The following is an 18099-nucleotide window of genomic DNA, read 5'->3' as shown; positions in this document are numbered from 1 at the left end:
GGGCTGATATTGAGCCTAGCATATTGCTCGTCTTGAACCTGCTGCATGTCACGTTCACAGTTGCCAATGTGAGGTGATATTCGCGATCACTATAGCCTGTTGACTGAATGATGAAACAGGTCGGAAAGTCTGCCACGGATGCTTTCAGCATCATTCTCACATTCACCGACCCGTAAAGCTCTCGTCCTCATGTTGCTGCCTCTCACTCACACTGTTCTTACAGCTTAAACACGATATTCGTCTCACACCTGCTCATAGACTTGCAAGCGTCGAATGCACGCTCGATCAAGCTCATCTCCAGCGGAACAGACCTAACGGATACATGGGGCGGGCAAGGCAACGTCATTTCCATAGTCTTCGCAAGGGCGATGAACACGTTCGACGGGTCGTTCACCATCGGGGCCGGGGACACCTCCACGCTAGACAGCACCCTGCACGATGCAGTGTCGGCTCGCGACACCTACCCGATGGGCGATATGGGCAAGGGGGCTGTGGGCGCGCAGAATTCAGTGGACGCTTGAAGGAGCCGAGCCGAGGCAGGCTAGCGCGATCTTTTCCTGTGTCTTCTGGGCGTACCTACCACCCGCGATGGTGTGAGCGACGAGAATGAGCGATTCCTTTTGCCACAGGGGCATGACGTCGCCGTGGCGCGAGGTTGACAGGAGAAAGACGCCGGGACCTCCCTTGGACTCGAACCACGATGAGCAACAACGCCCTCACTCCAAAACACACCCCTTGACCACCCCGCAGCTACTTCCGATGTTCTCCGCTTGGTGAGTGGTAGGCAGCGTCTGTGCTCTTCCCTACTCACCGTTCTCGCTCGGACCGATGGGTTGGATAGGGCGTCCGAGTCCGAATCCGTTTTGCCAAACAATTCGGTCAGGTGGGCCCGCCTGGGCTTTTGCAGACATTTTGATTGCAAGTTTCGGAACAAGGACGGTCCGTGCCAACGACGATTGTACTCGTCTGTGCCCAAGTGTATCCCAGACTCGTTCGACGCGAAGGGCTGCCCCGACTTCCCCACCCCCTTCGACAGGCCCTTGATCGACCCCATAACACTCGTCGAGCTCCGCATGCGCCAATACTCGGGCGCCATCCGCGCCAAGCCTCGCTGGTGGGAGAAGATCAACGATCCAGCTATCGCCGCCAAGTACCGCGAGGAGATCGTCGCGGACGACCTCGCAAAGGTCGAGCACTTCTGGGGCGGGGAGCGTCGCAGACAGCAGTACGTCAAACTCGAAGACAAAGAGTACGACGTTCGGGATGAATGGCATATTTCGGTACTCTCTGATCGGATCAAGCTTTGGCCATGCGACTCGCTGTCCGAAGAACAGCTCGCCTACATCTTCGACGAGCTGAAGTATGAGGCTGCAGTGCGCGATCCGAACACGGGAATGTTTGCAAGTGGCGTTTGCTCCTTTGAATTGCTTCTCGCTTACACTGTCGGATTTAGGCTTCTTGCGTGCCGAAGGTGTACGAGTCCCAGTCCCACATCGACCCAATCCTCAAGGAGCAGCTCGTGCATGCCGTCTCTGTACTGGAAGACGTCCCTGACGACGAGAAAGACTGGCACCCGAACACCGATCGGCAGGTTCTCGACCTTGTCCATCCCTCCCTCTACTGTCTCTGCATCGGCCGCTCGTTGTTCCGCCCACCCTCCCAGGACGGCAAGGACGATTCTCTTGGGATCCTTTCTCAACAGGACTACGTCACCAAACGGTGGGACATAGGGAGCTTCGAGAGCGAAGCGTCGCCCGCCTACCAGTGGCTCCCCACCGACTTCAAGGTCACCGAGACCGGGGCCGTCTCCGCACTCGGCTACATCAACAACTTGCACCCTATCCGGCACCGGCCCCTCTATAATGCACTCGAGCGCATCCTGGCGCGCTTTGTACCCCTCTTCGACCGCGTGCTCGAGGACACGGTATCGTCTGACCGGCCACTGCCATTCTCTGCATTGAATCTCGAAAACTTCGTACATCTCTGGTACCGTGACGTCCCGGAACCGCCGCAACCAGATCCTTCCGAGATCAAGGACGTGGACGCGTTGTACGAAGCCGAGAGCGAATGGGAGAGGCTGCACATGTGGCCGACTGTGCCCGAGCCGCCGCCATTCGCCCCGCCCCCGCACGACGACCGCGTCTCCTTCACCCTCCGGGGCCGCACGGTGCAAGTCATCGTCAAGCTCGCGAACATCCATCTCACCCCCGAGCGACCGACGTACCCGGGCGGCTCGTGGCACGTCGAGGGGATGCTCAACGAGCGGATCGTCGCCACCGGGCTCTACTACCACTCCGTCGAGAACATCACCGAGAGCCGGCTCGCGTTCCGGCAGCACATCGGCGGGGACGGCGACCGCGGCATGATCCCGCACCAGCAGTGGGACAACAGGGGGTTCCTCGCCGTGTTCGGGTTCGGGCGCGACTCGGCGCTGAACCAGCGGATCGGCAGCGTCGTCGCGGCGGAGGACAAGTGCGTCGTGTTCCCCAACGTCTACCAGCACCGGGTCGAGGCCTTCGAGCTCGCGGACAGGACGCGGCCCGGGCACCGGAAGATCGTCGCGCTGTTCCTCGTGGACCCCATCGACGCGATCCACTCGACGAGCGACGTGCCGCCGCAGCAGGCGGAGTGGGCGCTGGATGCGCTGGAGGATGCGTCGCTGACGCAGAGGCTGCCTCGAGAGCTGATAGACACGCTTGGAGAGCACGTGAAGGGCTCCAGCGGACTGATGTCGAGGGAGGAGGCGGAGGAGCATCGGTTGAAGCTCATGCACGAGAGGTCGGTCTTAGCTGAGGGACACAACCAGGAGACTTTCGAGGCGCTTTTCAATATGTGCGAGCACTAGAGTGTAGTTTGCGTCTATATAGTTGCACAGCTGTCCTTGTTGCGCATGCACCCTCCGAGCGCGAATGTAAGCGCGCGTCTGAGTTTTTGGGCACGAAGGGTCGGCGCTTGTTCCATCGCACTGCTTGCTCCCGACGACGTCCATGTTGACGTTGCTTATTCCTCCTTTGCATGCTGGGGTGCAAGTGGTAGTTTATCACCAACAGGATAAGTATGACGGGGTGGAAATCAGTAACAATCCATCTCTAACTGCCGCTCATCTATTCGATGCCCTTGTCACTCAGAGCAAGCTCACGAACGCGACCGTGGAGCCACTATCATTGCAAGAAACTGTTGTGAACATCACGAACACATCGATAACTGCTCAAGAGGTAAGACTCTTTCTCCCGCTTTCTGTTCCGCCTCACCAAGCATCTGTGGATCGCAGCAATACCGTGTGGACATTACACCCATCCACATTCTGTGTCAGACGTGAAGCACGCCGCGGTTCATTCATCCATACTTCTACTGGATCTGTCGCTACGATGAGGCATAGAAGCACCCTGTTTCACCGGCCGCAGTGCTCTATTCTAGTGTGTCTTCTATCTGCCGCCTGCGAGAGGTCACCTAGCCGCTCCCGAGGCTCATCATCCGCGCATGGTACTTACATCCCGCCGCGCGCACGGCGCAACGCCATATTCGATGTTTCCGATTCCCGGCGTCGGTGCCTCCTTTCCGCGCCGCGAACGTGCCGCCACCCTTGACGAACGGACGTTCCGTACTTAGCCCCAAGTAGAGCTCACTGCCGGCGCCACTTCGTTTCTCCCATCGGCTTCCCAGAAGCGATACCACCACCTCCATCCTGCCCGACGACAGATGCGAACCGGTTCCAAGAAGCACAGCAGACCGCGCATGGACGTCTGGCTCGGCGGGCCTGAGTCGCGCAGCGCCGGCGCAGTCGTCTCGGGAACGGCGCTTCCTCCCGGTCTCGCGCCGCCGCCTCGCTCAGCGGTCCCGGTCAAGCATGCGACGGCACAGCCCAAGGTTCCAACTTCAGTCCGCCTCTCAGATCTCACTCGCAACTCGCAAAGCACTCGGCACCGCCCTCCGTTCGGCGGCCTGGCAACGTCCTCACATCGCACGGGGAGCGTGGCATGATGCATGACGGACGGAACGCTTCGGTGGGCCCGTTCCACTCCTCCTCCGGCACTCGTCTGTATGGCTGAGCGCTGATTACTGACAGTGATGCCCGTAACTCGCGAGGTTCACGCTCCGAACGCCCAATCGCGCAACGACTGATGCTCGAACGCGCGATCGCAATGTACATTGCTTCCAACAGTCCCCCCTCCCCCCCCCCCCCGCCGACGCAAGTGACGGCAACAGCGCAGCCCGCGCGGTGCCCGGGCAGGCGCGGCAAGATCACGCCCGACGCCCGTCGATCTCCCAGCCAGTCAGTAAGCACCAGCCTAGCCAGTACGGGCCGTGCCATACGACTGCGGCGGGCGGCGAGCATGGGAAGCATCACCGAGGGCCCACGCGCAGAGGCAGAACGTGCCGAGGTTAGGAATCCAGGATCTCTCGCGGTGCCGCGATGCTGTGTACGCACGCAGCATGTAGGTATTTCCGTCCGCGGTCGAGCGCTGGGAGGGGGATATAAGGACCTGGGGTGGCGGGATGGCGAGAACTAGTCTTGGGAGACCAGTCCCTCGTCCGTCGTTCGTGCGCGGTGGGGCCGCCTGTGTGCTCGAGGCGAAGGAAGCGGGCACACGCGCACGGAGGGTGGTACTCGGTCCAAAGGGGCGATGTATTCTGTACAGAGCAACCGCGCGGCGCATTGAGAAGTAAATGGCTACAGTGGTAAGGTGTGTGGAGTGTGTAAGGTCGTGACGGTGAGCGTAAAGTAAATCCGGAAGGGAGCAGATAAGCGAGTGGATGATATATACACAGTATAAGCATGTGAAGAGCGGTCTCAACGGCCAAACACGCGGCCGGCCCCAGGGAGGTAACATGCCAGTAAAGAAATAGAACGCAGGAAGCAAAAAAAACCATCGGGCGTGGGACCGGACTCGCCGGCGCGCGCAAGTACAGTACGAGACACGCACTTGCGTTAAAAATGTATGCCGGGTGGCAAGTACGTGCCGCCGCGATGCACACATGTGTGCGGGTGTCGCGACCCGACGGCGCAGAAGGCGCGCTGGCGCGCGTTCTGGGAGCGTGGGTGTACAAAACGCCCGTCCCCGCTCGAGAAGAAAATGCCCTACGCAAAAAGGCGTGGGGTTTGGGGAGAGAGCGGTACAGACCGGCCGGGGGACGGGGTATAGGTAACGGAGAGCAATGGAGGAGACCGAGACGAGACGAGACGAGACAAGAGAAAGGACAGGAAAGCGACGTGCGTGTGTGGTGCGTAGGCGATATTAGGTATGTGGAATGCCGCCGGGTCATCGGAGATATGCAATCGTTCGAGGTCATGCTCGACATCTACTGGTAGATGGAGACAGACGCGATCTTCCACTGCGCAACTGGGGGTGCACAAACAGATGTTAGAGGGAAGATAGTGGAGGGGGGAGAAACAAACGCACCAGCGAAGTTGGCCGGGTCAGCGACAGCGTCCGAGCAGGTGCCGGAGCAGGTCGCCGAGAAGGCAGAGCCGGCCCAATCACCGCAGATGGTGATGTCGAAGATGAGGCTCTGGTTGAGGAAGTGCTTCTCGATGTCGCAGTTAGTGTTCGGGAAGAACGCGGTGGGGGTGCCCCAGCTCGACGGGTCGGGCGAGCCGGACGAGATGTCGGACGGGATCGCGTCACGGTCAAAGTACCAGACGGAGATCGAGTCGCTCTCAAGCGTGTGGGCGAAGACACCGCCAGCCTGCATGTTGAACCCGTGGCCGAAGGTGTTGTTCGTCGTCTGCGAGTACGCGCACCCGGCGTTGTTCCCGTTCGAGGACGCGCACGTGGTCGAGACCAACTTCGCGAGGGCGTTGGTGGCTTTGTCCAGGGTGCAGCCTGCGCCCGAGTGGAGGGTGATCTGGTTGCTCGTCGCTTCGTTCACGTTCTCTGTAGCGTACGGTGAGCAGGATATATGCGCGCGGAGAGGCGGACGCACCGATGATGTCGATCTCACCCGCGTCGGGCCAGGTGGCGCCCTGGCCTAGGGACCAGTACGCGGGCCAGACACTGCAGCCGTGGGGCATAGCGTAGATGTCGGCGATGAAGAGGCCGCGAGCCCACGAGTCCTTGGTGGAGATGCGGATGGAGTTGCGCTTGCCACCGGCGGCGACGTTGTTGGATTGGTCGACGGCGATGACGGCAGTGCCGTCGGACTGGACGTACGCGAGCGACTTGGCCGCGTCGCCGTCGACGTAGTTCACGAGCCCGTGTGTCGGGTCCGAGTCGGTGAAGAAGTCCCAGCCGCTGCGAGCGGAGAGGTGATTAGCGTCATGGCTGGGATTGAACGGGGCAAATGGCATCTGAGACATGGCCTCGGGATCTGCGTCGGACTCGCGGGGGATTTCGCGCCGCGCAGGGGATCGCGCGTTCCAGGCACAGGTGCGGAGGGACCACGATCGCGCGCGAGGCAAGGTTGGCTACTCACTTGAAGAAAGTGTCACCCTTGTACTCCTTAACGAGCTTGTAGGAGGTTGAGCGGGGCGTGTAGGAGTTGCGGGCGAGGCCGCTGTGGCGGCGGAGCTGGGCGCCGTGGTGGGCCGTGAGGGCATCGGAGCCGGCGACGAGAGAGAGAACGAGAGCAGAGAGGAGGCCGAACATGGTGGGCGAGCTCTAGAGGAAGGAGAGTGGGGAACGAGAGAACGACGGCTCGGGCGGCGGGAAGAAATAGCGGGAGGGGAGGCAGGCCACAGACCAAGCAGGCGTTGGGTATAAAACCGGGGCCGGAGCGCGAGCGGGCCCGCTTTGTTCAGCCGGCGCCGCGGCCTTCATTCCGGGGCCCGGCCTCGGATCCCGGCGGCCCACCACGGCGCCACATCGCCGCGCTTTTGTAAGTACAAACGCGCTGTTGTCTCCTTCCCCTGCCTTTGTCGCTCTCACCTTCGCGCAGCGGCCAATGTGCGAGGCTCGTGCACGGTCGACCACCGAGCCCGTCGACACCCTCTGAGCCTGCGCATGCACAGCGCCCGGTACCGGCTCAGACCGCTGGGTAGCTGCGCAGGCCACCGCCTCGACTCTCCACTTTACCCATGCGCTCAGCGTGTACCGTGCCTGCTTGGCGGCCCCCTCTCGTTTACGACCACAGTCGTCGCTTTGACCTTAGTTGACTGCACCAAGCACGCGCGATCAACTGGGCCAGGGCTGTGACTTGGTTGCGGAACTGTGCTCCCAAGCTGGTCAAGCGCGACGGTACGCGCACGGCGCCATGCTGACCCTCTGCGCTACATATGTTCCCAGAGTTTCTTCTTTGCACCCTTGCAAGGTGTATGATGGAGCCGAGTCGTTCTCAGACGGTTCTCACTGCCCGTAATGTCCGCCCTGTTTATGATCGCCGAACCTTCGGACGCCGTAGACCGAGATGCAGGTGACAGACCTTACGATAGATCGTGAATGCATTTCCTTGAGCCTCACGTTGGTTGCTTACGGGAACCGGTGAGCCGCGTTCTACGCACTATGTTTTCGCCGGCATCAGCAGAACAAACCCCTTTCTCATCCAGAATCCGCATTGTTTCCTCCAATCGCCGCAGACGCCTCGCCATTGCTGGGAACAGGGCGGAGACACAACACAATCTGGCTTCCAGTCGCGCACCGCCTCGCGCACTCTTGTTCCGCATCGCGCGAACGCAGCACCATGAGGAATCAGGATCATGTTGCGCCCGTACGTGATGCAACACTGAATGGGGCGTACCCACTTCGGGATAGAGTCGTGCCTGCGCCCGGATGAATGGGTACGAGCCTGGCGCGCACCTGCTGCTGCGCATGGTCGTACTATGCACATCGTGTCCGACCAACGGCGTACCCATGTGCGCTCTGCGACGCAGCCTACGATACTTATTAGTTCATCACTATTTGAGTGCGTTCAGCTATTGTCTTCAACTTGTGTCGCTGATGTTGGCTTCCCCTAGGCGACCTAGGCGACCTCAGGCACGTCTGGACTCTGCCCGACCCAAAGAGATCCTTCACAACCACAGCTCCCGCATCCATTGTATCCCCGGACGAATCTAGTACTCGTGTACTGGACGCCCACCACGTTTCGGGGGATATCAATAGAAAGCCCCTTCTTCGGGCGGTGAGCAACAGGTGTCGTTCATTTCGCAGAATGAAGCGCGCCCCCGTCCAAGCAAGTCGCCCCGCAGCTGGGTGCCATTCGTGCGCATCCACATTCCACCGAATTGGACCCAAGCCCCGACCCTCGCTCTGGGACGACGCACCAGGATCGGTTTCAATCTCCTCGTCGCCGACTCCTCGCGCGTCCGTCTGCGCGCCTCAAATTTCCAGTGACCGAAGGCTCCAAGTCCCTCGCGTCGCGTTGGGCGTCCTCCGTCCCTGGGGCGCCGCCGGCGTTCAAAAGCGACTCCAAGGCCCAGGCCCAGAACCCCCGAAATCCGCCCCTAACCCACGCGGCGATGCCCACTGAGCACTCTCCGCACCCCCGCCCTGGACGGCGCGCTTTGCGCTCGGCCGGTGTCCGAGCTTCTGGCCAATCCCCAGGATAGTCTGCGAGGGCAGAGGGGTCGGCTGCGCTGCATGGACGGAGTACACGAGAGCGCGGAACCCAGCGCGCACGTCCGGAGGCGGCCGGCAACCTCTGAGAGCCAATCCACTGCTGTATGCCGGGAATCGAGATCCTGGACGCGTATAGCTGGAAGCTGCGGACTGCGCTCATGCGGATCGCCGCGGGAGATTGATAGCTGCAGCGCGCCCTTGGGCCAAGGCATTTGTGACTTTCGTCGCAGACAGGCTTGGAAGCTGCAGTTGCTTTCGACTTCAATGCAGGGAGAAGCCGGTGAGCGATCGAAAGAGGCTTTGTGGTCGAACCGGAGAGCCGTGCACGACTCGGACGGGCCGGTGGACAGTGAAAGCATGGGCCGACATGCGGACGTCTTGAGATGGGCGTGGCGCACACGAGCTTTGCGTCCGGAACGAAGGTACGAACACGTGCTTATTGGACTACGGAGCGCAGACTCGGAAGGAGCGTACAGGGGATGCAGACCCAATGCAGAGTTTTTCACCCAGACCACACGGCGGGACCAGGCTGAGTGTAGTTGGTGGGGATGGGGTACTGTAGAAGAATCGTTGAGCATCGAGATCGCCAGAACCGTCACAAAGAAACTCACGTTGATGTTGATGAGGATGCCGGGCTCCTGCAGGATGCAGCGCGATATGAGCCTCCGAACAGGAACATGCAGAAAAAGCACGCACGTAGCCAGTGTAGACACCAGGGATGGCGACGAGGGGTCCGGGCGTGCCGCTGCCGCCGTTGACGACGTTGACCTGGCCACACGAGATCTGTACGAATGTGTTAGCACAAGACCACAGCCAGTAGCACCAACGGCTCACGTAGAACTGCGCGCCGCCGAACGTCTGCGCGACGTGGAGCGCGATCGCCTCCATGCGGACCAGGTACTGGCCGGTCGGGAGCGCCGCAGGGAGCGTGAAGGTCACACCCGGGATACCCTCAGCCGGGAAGGCGATGCTCGAGCCCCCGTCGGTGACGGCGGTGATCTGGTAGACCTTGAACCAGACGGAACCGTCACCCGCGAAGTCGCTGACGTCGCCGTCGGCCTTGGCCATGTAGACGTTCACGACGCCCGGGTGGTAGATCGTGCCGTCGGACATGATTCCCATCTCGGTGCCCGCGGCGACGGTGATCGTCTCCACGGTCGGGTCCGTCTCGGAGTCGTAGCAGCGGAAGTCGGCGGAGGTGACGTCGGTGACGGGCGCTTGGGTGTTGTAGTTGTTCGTCTGGCGAACGTTAATCCAGGCGGGGGTCGTCGTGCCGTTGACGACGAGTGAGGGGAAGGTGTCTTAAGGTGGGTGTCAGTGAGTAGAGAATGGTGGCAAGGTAAAGGAGGGACGCACAGTGGGCAGCCGCTGAAGCGACGAACGCAGCAAGAGCGAGGGCGGACTTGAACATCGTGATGCTGTGAGGCACGGAGTGCTGCAGGTTGACCGTTGCCCGTGGCTTCTTTTATAGCAGACGGAATTCTGCACCCATGCTGTTTGTTGCTGTATGTATGGATCACCGTCTTTACACGTAAGTGGTTCGGAACCGTTTTTGAGGCCTGTTTGAATGTTGCGCCGTCCATGTGAAGACGATATATCCGAGGTATCGAGTAGTCTTCGGCTACCCGTGGACGAGATAGAAGATGATACCGCGTCATAGTCTGTTGTGCACTTATTAGAGGCCAACCCAAGCTCGAGATGCTGATTCCGAGGACGCAGAGAAGCTTCTTCGGGAAAACAAGCTCCAACGGGTCGTCAGGTCGAGAGCTGTATACATGCTCAAAGGAGCCGACATATAGCCCGTTCATCCGAGTGTGCACCGAATCTCTTGACAGACACATGCGAGTTTCGGGGAGTCCGGTCGCTGATGACGTTGAATCATCGGTGGGGGTCAGTGACTAAAGTACGGCACCCGATGCCTGATTGAAGTAGTGTGGGCCCGGAAGCCATGGATCTGTTGGGAGCGGGACAAGGTTGGCTTTACAAACAATGAGGACGAGCAAACATAGCACACACTATTCCAAGAATATGCCCCTCACTGATGCTGGGTCATGCGGGGTAGGCCATTTTCTGTCGTTCCGATACACGACCGGTGAGTTGAAACCACATTGGTGAGTGCTTGAGTAGTGATAAAGGCTTCTCGATAAGAACGAGCGGTGTTGGAGAAGGAGAGCATGGGAGAAGACGAGACGCATGGTAAGGAAGCGGCGGCGGCTTGCACTTTCCTGAGCAGGGGTACGCCATAGTATTCCCTATAATCAGTGCACGTATGGGTCGATGGCGTAGTTGGTTATCGCATCTGTCTAACACACAGAAGGTCCTCAGTTCGAGCCTGGGTCGACTCATTTTTACTTCGGTAACTTTGGTCAAGCGCTCGGGAGGGAACTTATGACGTGCATGCTGTATGCAGACGTGGAAGCGCGTCTTACTCTTGTCATGATTCTCTCCTGCCACCACCAGCCACGGTCATTCCCATCGTGGCTCTACCTGTAACATAACCCTTATGGCCTTCCCTCTGCCCTCGCATCTTCCCCGCAAGAAAGATGCTCGTGATGTTTCAACCCAAATCCTCACCCAAGTCTCTGAGACCTCGGCCAAGGCGCTGAGTGCGGAATTAGCCTCCTCATGGGTGTCTGAGCTCAACGACACCATTAGGCAAACAAAGGTGAGTTTCTCCGTCGCGTCAGAGCGCATATATCCACCCTGACCCAGGCCGAAAGCAACGCATACACGAGCGCATCTCCAGCGACCTCCCCGCCTTTGAGAGGCAGCTCGCTTCCTCCATTGCCGTACAAGAGCGACTCCATTCCCTGTCCCACAATGTAGACAGTCTGGAAGAGAGTATCTCAAACCCTCAGGTGAGCCGCCTATCTACCCTCTCTCCAACTTTCGACCCACGCCGTCTTCAAGTCAGGTCTCGTACCCACCCTCGTCAACACGCTCACTAGCCATGCGGCGGTTGCGCAAAACGCCGCGGACGCGCGCGCACGACATCACGCTCTCGCGCATTTGCTGCAAAGCAGAAACGAGCTGCGACGTCTGACGCGGTTGGTGGAGAAGGCGGAGCTCGCGGACGCGACGGTTGCTTGCGCTTCGCTGGGGAAGATGATCGCGGAGGCTCCGCCACCCCTGCTGAAGAGTGAAGTCATGGGTGACATGAAGGTGCGTGGCCATTCATACGTTTTGGTGCAGTTGTGAACATGGTGTGTGTTACCAGCGAAGATGCGCGGCGCTGCAAAACCGGACGGAGGAGCAGCTCTTGGACGCCTACTCGAGGAGTATATCGGTTACAGCGTCGGAAATAGTGGTCAAGTCTTCTGTGCAAGCCGTGCCACCACGCGCATATCGCCATGGACCCTCGCTTCCTACGGCAGTTAATGGTGAGAACATGGATGCCGTGATTGGTCTCTCCGCCATCCTGCAGTCGATGTCACCCTCCACTCTCTCCATGCACCTATCTACCCTACGGCGCGACATAATTGCACACTGCATCGAATATGTCCTGAAGCAGCCTCTCCAACTACTGCATGAGAAGACGGAAGATATGACGGGCATGGTGGAGTATAAACTGTCCCTTCGGCGAGGTCCTCCAAACACCCATGACCTCACGCTACACCTCGACAACCTGGTAACCACCATGACCTTCCTCAACGACCACCTCTTCCCCCACCTCCCACCTCCAGAGCGCAAGGCATTCCCGCTCTCCCTTTGCACCTCCCTTCGTACCGCAATTCTCAACCATCTACTCCTCCCTAATCTGGCCTCGTCTCTTGCTACTTTACCTGCGTTCCTCGACCTCACAAAGCGAGCGGTCGAAATGGAAGACACGGTGATCATGAGGATGTTCGGGGAGAGCGGCGCCGACCGGGGCATCAAGTCATGGGCCGACGCCGTCGGTCACCACTACGAGCGCAAGCGGCGGGCCGACATCCTGGACAAGGCCCGTGTCGTCGTTGTCGCGCAGTATGATGACAGCAGCGCCTTCCGCGTCGACGCGCCTCTTGTTGCTCAGGAGAAGATCATCCCCATTCAGGTCGTCGACGAGCCGGTCGTCGTGAATGGGAAAGCAGCGGCCGCGAACGGGCATGCTGAGGAGGTGGGGGCTGTGGCGGACGATGCGTGGGGCTTCGAAGAGGAACCGGCGAAGAAGACTGACGAGTCTCCGACGGATGACTGGGGCTTCGATGACGACCTCGACGCGGAGACGGAAGCTCTTAACCCGAATCCCCCGGCAGCACCTGCATCACCGCCTCAGCCTCAGCCTGCGCCCCTACCAGCAGCACCCGCGGAAGAATCAGCGGAGGACCCCGGCGATGCATGGGGCTGGAACGACGACGCTGAAGAGATTCCTGATGAGTCCATTGCGGTCGAGGACGACTCGCCCTGGGACGATACCTGGGACGAGAAGCCCGTCACTCCGGTCAAGGCACCGAAGCAGGCGAAAGGGTTGGAAAAACGGTTTGGGAACAAGAGTCTACCGACCTCCCCAGTCGCCTCGACGCTTCCAACGATGTCCGTTCGCGCGGAGACAGCCCCTGCTCCATCAAGCTCACATCCTCCTCTCCCATCCCAGCCAGTACAACCTCCCCACCACGCCCCACCCCCCATGCTCAAGCCGCTCCAAGTCACGGAGTCGTACGCCGTCTCCGGGCGCACGAAGGCACTGCTCCGCCTCGTCGAAGACGTCCTCCGCGAGGGCGCCGAGCTCGCGGCGTCCGGCACCCTTAGCACGTCCTCCGCCCCGGGCGACATCGTCCTGCAGGCGGCGCCGATGGCGCTCGAGCTCTTCCGCGCGCTCGTCCCGGTCACGAACGCGGTGCAGCTCAAGCAGGCGGCGAAGGAGCCGATGCGGTTCTCGAACGACTGCATGTTCGTGGGCCAGGAGGTCCGGCGGGTGGTCACGACGCTTGCGGGAACGCAGGTCGCGGCGCGGGGGAAACTGGAGGAGGGTGTGGAGCGGCTGAGGGTGCTGTCTGAGAGTTGGTATGAGGATGCTGTAGTGAGTGTTCCTTTCGATCGCTTGTTGCGTTTAAAGTGGAGGGGGCTGAAGTGGGTCTTAGAGCCGCGAGGAGAAGGTGATTGAGGAGACACTGGAAGAGGCGCGAGGGTTCATAGACACGCATCTTCAAGACCGGTACGACGAGTGCGAGAGCGCGGTCAATGAGGTCTTGCAGCGGATACGGAGGATAGCGCCCCAATGGAAGGTATGTGCGCCTTTGTCTACCACCCCCTTCCCCGCTGAGCACGTCTCGGTCTCCAGGCCGTTTTGATGAAGAGCCGATACTACGAGGCGCTTGGCACGCTTGTGGAGTGCGCCCTGTCGCGTATCTTGGGCGATATCCTCTCCCTGGAGGACATCACGGAGACGGAGTCACATAAGCTCTGCGAGTTGTGTCACATCATGAACTCGCTGGAGGGCCTTTTCGTCGAGGATCCCGAGCAGCCCTCCTTCGTTGTGTCCTACGTCCCTTCGTGGCTCAAGTTCTCATACCTCTCTGACCTGCTGGTGCGTCGTCTTTCCACTTCTCAGAAGAATACATGCTCATCATATCGCGGCATATACAGGAAGCTTCCATCGCGGACATCTCGTACCTGTTCGAGGAGGGCGCGCTGGTCGACTTCGAGATTGAGGAGCTTGTTAAGCTCGTCAAGGCGTTGTTCGCGGACACGCCGTTACGGGCGAACACGATACAACGGTTGCAGCAGGGACATCCCGTTCGTGGTACATAGTGCGCGTTTGTCTGTATGCGGGATTTGCTTTATATGTTATTGCTTTGCTGTGTCGCCTTATAGTACTTTGTTCGCCCGGTTTCTCGCACGGCCATTTCTGCCTCACGGTGTCCGCAATCATGAGGCTGAAATGCGGGGTCACCATCGCTGAGCGACGACGGACGGACAGCATTGGACTCTGTCCAAGGAATGACAAGAATGGTTTCATGCGTGCTGGAATGCATTCAACATGTTCGGAGATATACAAAGCAATGTAAGGGAAGACAACGGCACGACCACAACAACAAATTTAAATATAATACATGGGTACAAGGCACTTCGAGTCACAAGATCTTCATCCTCCAGTCGGACGTCTCTTGCCCTTACCTTGGTGTTCTGAAGCGTGGGTAGCCGCGGGCGACGTGGGCACCGCGACGTACAAGGATTTATCAAGAGGAGTCTCGCGCCCTGTCTCGAGCGGGAGAGAACCTAACAAGAGCGAAGACATGGTGAACTAGCTAGGGTCTCCTCGTGCTGATTCGCCGCCGTTTGCTCCGACGAAGACCGCCTTCATCGGCGCAGGACGGGGGAGGGTTTTGCGTCAAGTCGTCCGGGGCCGCGCGCTTCCTGCCGCGCGTTCGCGGCGGCGAGCTTAGTGCCGCTGCTGCAGCGGTGGCGAGGGCGGCCCTCGTGGCGGGCGGCACGTTCTCTCGAGTTTGACGGGTGAAACGGCGCATGGGAGCCGGGTTCGGCGCAGCCGTTGGGGTCACAAGCCGGGTGGGAGTGGGGCTGGAAGGAGTGGCGGCACGAGGAGGGGCAGGTGTCGAGGGTGCTTCAGTCGATCCTGAAGCTGCTTGAGGGCCTGCGGTGTCCGAAGAGACGACGTCGGACGAAGGGTGGCTGGGAGAACGGACGGTGAAGAACTTCGAGGCAAGGACTCGCGCTCCGAATTGCTCCATGGCAAGTAGCTCTAGCGCGCGAAGCTCTTCATCCCGGTGATGGTCTGGCGGCGCCCCAGCTTGTGCGCCTGCGACGACGTCAAGCCCTCTCCTACCCAGAGATAGAGGAGGGGTGGGTGTTCCGAGGGGTGGGTTGACCAGATGGGGACTTGACGGAAGTGGGGACGTTGGAGATAGAGGGCCGGAAGAATGAACGGTCGCAGCAGAGCCTCGAGGAATTCTAGAGGTAGGTGAGAGGGGCGAGCTATGGTTAACCTCGGATGAATGGAGTGCAGTATGCGAGGGTATAGGCGTGTGCTGGCATGGACCTTCCGAGAGCAGGCGAGCAGGCGATTGTGTATCGTCTTGCCAGGGGCAGACGTCAGCAACGGTACAGTTGAGAACTCAAATGGATGGGGCTCACCGGCAAGACAACTCTGGATCCTCAGTCGATGGTCCCGAATTGAGTCCTCCATGCTTTTCAGCTTCTCAGAGGCTTCCCGGAGGTCGTCAAGGTGCCGCCGCCGCGCTTTCTCTCCCTCAGTCTCCTTCGAGACGACTTTCCGAAGGTACCTTAAACGCTCTTTCATATCTTCGGCTTGCTCCCGACGCACTTCCTCCTCTTGCTCCGGAAGCCACAGATCATTCGCAACCTTCACAGACGCCAGTTGTGCGTTGGACTTGCTCGCGCATCTTCTATGGTGAGCGTTCCATTTGTGCTCGTCGAACCAGTCTCTGGTCGTCAAAGTGACCAGGTAGTGGCACCGAGCGCACCTGACCTTGAACGAGTGGTAAATACACTCTACGTCTGGATGGTCGCACAACCGTCGGAGTCTTGCGAAACCGCCGTCGCACATGTCGGGGTCCCATGGCGTGAACGTACTGGTCGAAAAAAGGGAATGATCAGCATGGGCCGGAAGCATGCTCGTTCAAAGGCGACGTACCCCCAGTACTTTCGGTGTGCGCGCAAATCGGGGAGTATGCGCTCAAGACGAGCCAGATATGAGTCGACTGTCGGATTCCTCTTGAACTGACCCTCGCTCTTCTGGGGAGTAGCTTCAGGATTTGTTGTACGTCTAAAGGGACGCGAGAGGATGAGGGTGATGGGGAGCAGCATCAGAGAAACACTCACGTATCGGAAGAGGCTATAAGGTGCGGAGAGCTTTCTTCGGTCCGCAACCTTGTCGTACGCATATCGCTGTGCTTGAGACCAGAACAATGTAGCCCAACGATAACGTGGCGAGGGAAAGTGGCGAGTCGATGGGGTGGGGACGTGGAGTATGCGAATGCCGTGCGGAGGCTAGGACAGCACATTATATCGGTCAAGAAGGCAACGCAAAATCGTTGTTGATGACAATACGAATCGCGATCCCGCTCGCCATTTGTGTCTTCCTTGGCGGCCCCCCGGCAGAACGAGAAGGCAGTGCATTCCATGGATCCACAGGAACCGAGAGAAGGTCGGTGCGGTGTTGTGCATGAGTACCACGAGGAGAGCCAAGGTGAGAAGCGCAAATGGATTGTGGAAGACGAAGGCCAGTGGGACACTGCCGTTTGTGTGGGATGTCGTGGGTTACTTTCGATGTAATTGAACGATATATCTGCAGCGGCAGGGTCAGACCATAGTCAACATGGAGAAAACGCACAACGAACGTCAGCAGAGCCTTCGACCAGAACGACTTCATGGTAAAGCTAGTAGAGCTGGGCTGTCACGAATATGGAACTTACAGCTGGTCGCCGTCTGGAGTCAAGGGAATACCGCCTCGTCAGCACAGCACCACACAATAAACCCATAACGGCATGCGGTGGATAAGGGCTCTAAACGGAAACAACAAAGGTGGGGTCAGATTGGGTAGCTCCTGGTGGCGAGCATCCTGACAACAGAGAGAATAGCTACACAGAAGGAAGGAGGGACTGCCGCACGATTCCAAACGAGTCCCGCATGGCTGACGGGTAAGTAGAAACAAAAACGTCCGGTATGAGGGGAGCGGACAGACGAACAACCAGTCCGCCGCATGAAAGTAGCAAGGGATATGCTGGGAAGGATAGGGCACGGGGGTCCGAATGCGTATGTAGCGAGAACGCACTCACTGCAGAGCCTCACAATCTCCCCCGAGCCTCATACGCATGTCTTCGATACACATATATCAAGACTGCGTCCGTGTCTTGCCCGAATGGTAAACGTCTGGAGGCTGGCGTCTGGCCGTGTGTTCATACATATTCGATGCTTGACAGAGGCCGAGAAGACGATCCGAGTACCTCAGTCGAAGAAAGGAGTCCAGAGCAGCAAAGTACGAGATGAGGTGCTGTAAAGCTACCAGTGTGGCGGCCAAACGAGAGGCGAAGCATGCCGGTGAATTGGGGAGGAAGTCAAGCGAACACGGCATCTGCCGGCATACGCTCCCGCATGTGGACATGTCGGAGACACAGCGCGCAATCCGCATTACCAGCACCAACTTGTAGACAGCATCTCTTGAGCATCTCAACGTGCTACGTACTTGCATTTCTACTTCTACGCATGCTTTGAGGTACGTCGCGGGGCACATGACAAGAAAAATTGGACACGCTGAACTTGCTGGCCCTGCCACAATAACATGGCACCGTATGTACAATAGTGATCACCTGATCATGAAGTGTTGCTGAGATCCCTGGGAGCAGCAACACGCACCAACCACCAGTTATGCATGTAGCAAACTTCACCGTACAAGGCGTAAGCCGGGCCTTCGATGTACATCCGTGAGGCAAGCTTGATGAGTTTGCGGAACTTGTAACACTTGAACATCAAGCGTTGTCTTGCGCTACTGCGTCAATTACCTGCGCGCGGAGGCCATGATAAACAGCTCTTAGCGCGTTCTTCAAAGTCGACGCCTCTTGGACATTCGAACTTGATCAACGCCCGCAACGCGAGCCTGAGGAGCGCTCTCCTCGTCAACCAAGATAGAGCGCTTCTTCCCGCGATAACG

General features: G+C 59.1%; 5 protein-coding genes and 1 non-coding gene across 6 annotated transcripts; 3 read left to right on the top strand and 3 right to left on the bottom strand.

The window, feature by feature from the left end:
* Positions 1-606: 606 nt before the first annotated feature.
* Positions 607-2845, top strand: BXZ73DRAFT_92881 (uncharacterized protein; the record flags this gene model as incomplete). The annotated part of the gene is made up of 4 exons (XM_048026510.1): positions 607-773; positions 1037-1229; positions 1302-1409; positions 1454-2845. The coding sequence occupies 4 exons, from the start codon at positions 607-609 to the stop codon at positions 2843-2845; spliced, it is 1860 nt and encodes a 619-aa protein (XP_047872410.1).
* A 2456-nt stretch (positions 2846-5301) lies between these two features.
* On the bottom strand, positions 5302-6587 carry BXZ73DRAFT_55207 (glycoside hydrolase family 16 protein; the record flags this gene model as incomplete). Its single annotated transcript, XM_048021303.1, has 4 exons — positions 5302-5342; positions 5403-5876; positions 5926-6233; positions 6415-6587. 4 exons carry the CDS (start codon positions 6585-6587, stop codon positions 5302-5304), a joined length of 996 nt encoding a protein of 331 aa, XP_047872409.1.
* A 2407-nt stretch (positions 6588-8994) lies between these two features.
* On the bottom strand, positions 8995-9903 carry BXZ73DRAFT_81774 (glycoside hydrolase family 61 protein; the record flags this gene model as incomplete). Its single annotated transcript, XM_048023571.1, has 5 exons — positions 8995-9048; positions 9104-9130; positions 9189-9275; positions 9327-9793; positions 9849-9903. 5 exons carry the CDS (start codon positions 9901-9903, stop codon positions 8995-8997), a joined length of 690 nt encoding a protein of 229 aa, XP_047872408.1.
* Positions 9904-10763: 860 nt separating this feature from the next.
* BXZ73DRAFT_t191 lies at positions 10764-10837 on the top strand. The gene has a single exon. It is a non-coding gene; the product is annotated as a tRNA-Val (tRNA).
* A 158-nt stretch (positions 10838-10995) lies between these two features.
* Positions 10996-14222, top strand: BXZ73DRAFT_106752 (uncharacterized protein; the record flags this gene model as incomplete). Its single annotated transcript, XM_048016712.1, has 7 exons — positions 10996-11157; positions 11213-11350; positions 11403-11654; positions 11710-13491; positions 13553-13696; positions 13753-13998; positions 14058-14222. 7 exons carry the CDS (start codon positions 10996-10998, stop codon positions 14220-14222), a joined length of 2889 nt encoding a protein of 962 aa, XP_047872407.1.
* Positions 14223-14719: 497 nt separating this feature from the next.
* Positions 14720-16333, bottom strand: BXZ73DRAFT_81772 (uncharacterized protein; the record flags this gene model as incomplete). The annotated part of the gene is made up of 5 exons (XM_048023570.1): positions 14720-15228; positions 15564-15874; positions 15914-16021; positions 16084-16215; positions 16272-16333. 5 exons carry the CDS (start codon positions 16331-16333, stop codon positions 14720-14722), a joined length of 1122 nt encoding a protein of 373 aa, XP_047872406.1.
* Between the last annotated feature and the right edge of the window lie 1766 nt (positions 16334-18099).

The sequence above is a fragment of the Epithele typhae genome (assembly GCF_022376455.1).
Source record: "Epithele typhae strain CBS 203.58 chromosome Unknown BXZ73scaffold_90, whole genome shotgun sequence".
Taxonomy (NCBI): Eukaryota; Fungi; Basidiomycota; class Agaricomycetes; order Polyporales; family Epitheliaceae; genus Epithele; species Epithele typhae.
This window is presented reverse-complemented; position numbering and strand designations above follow the sequence as displayed.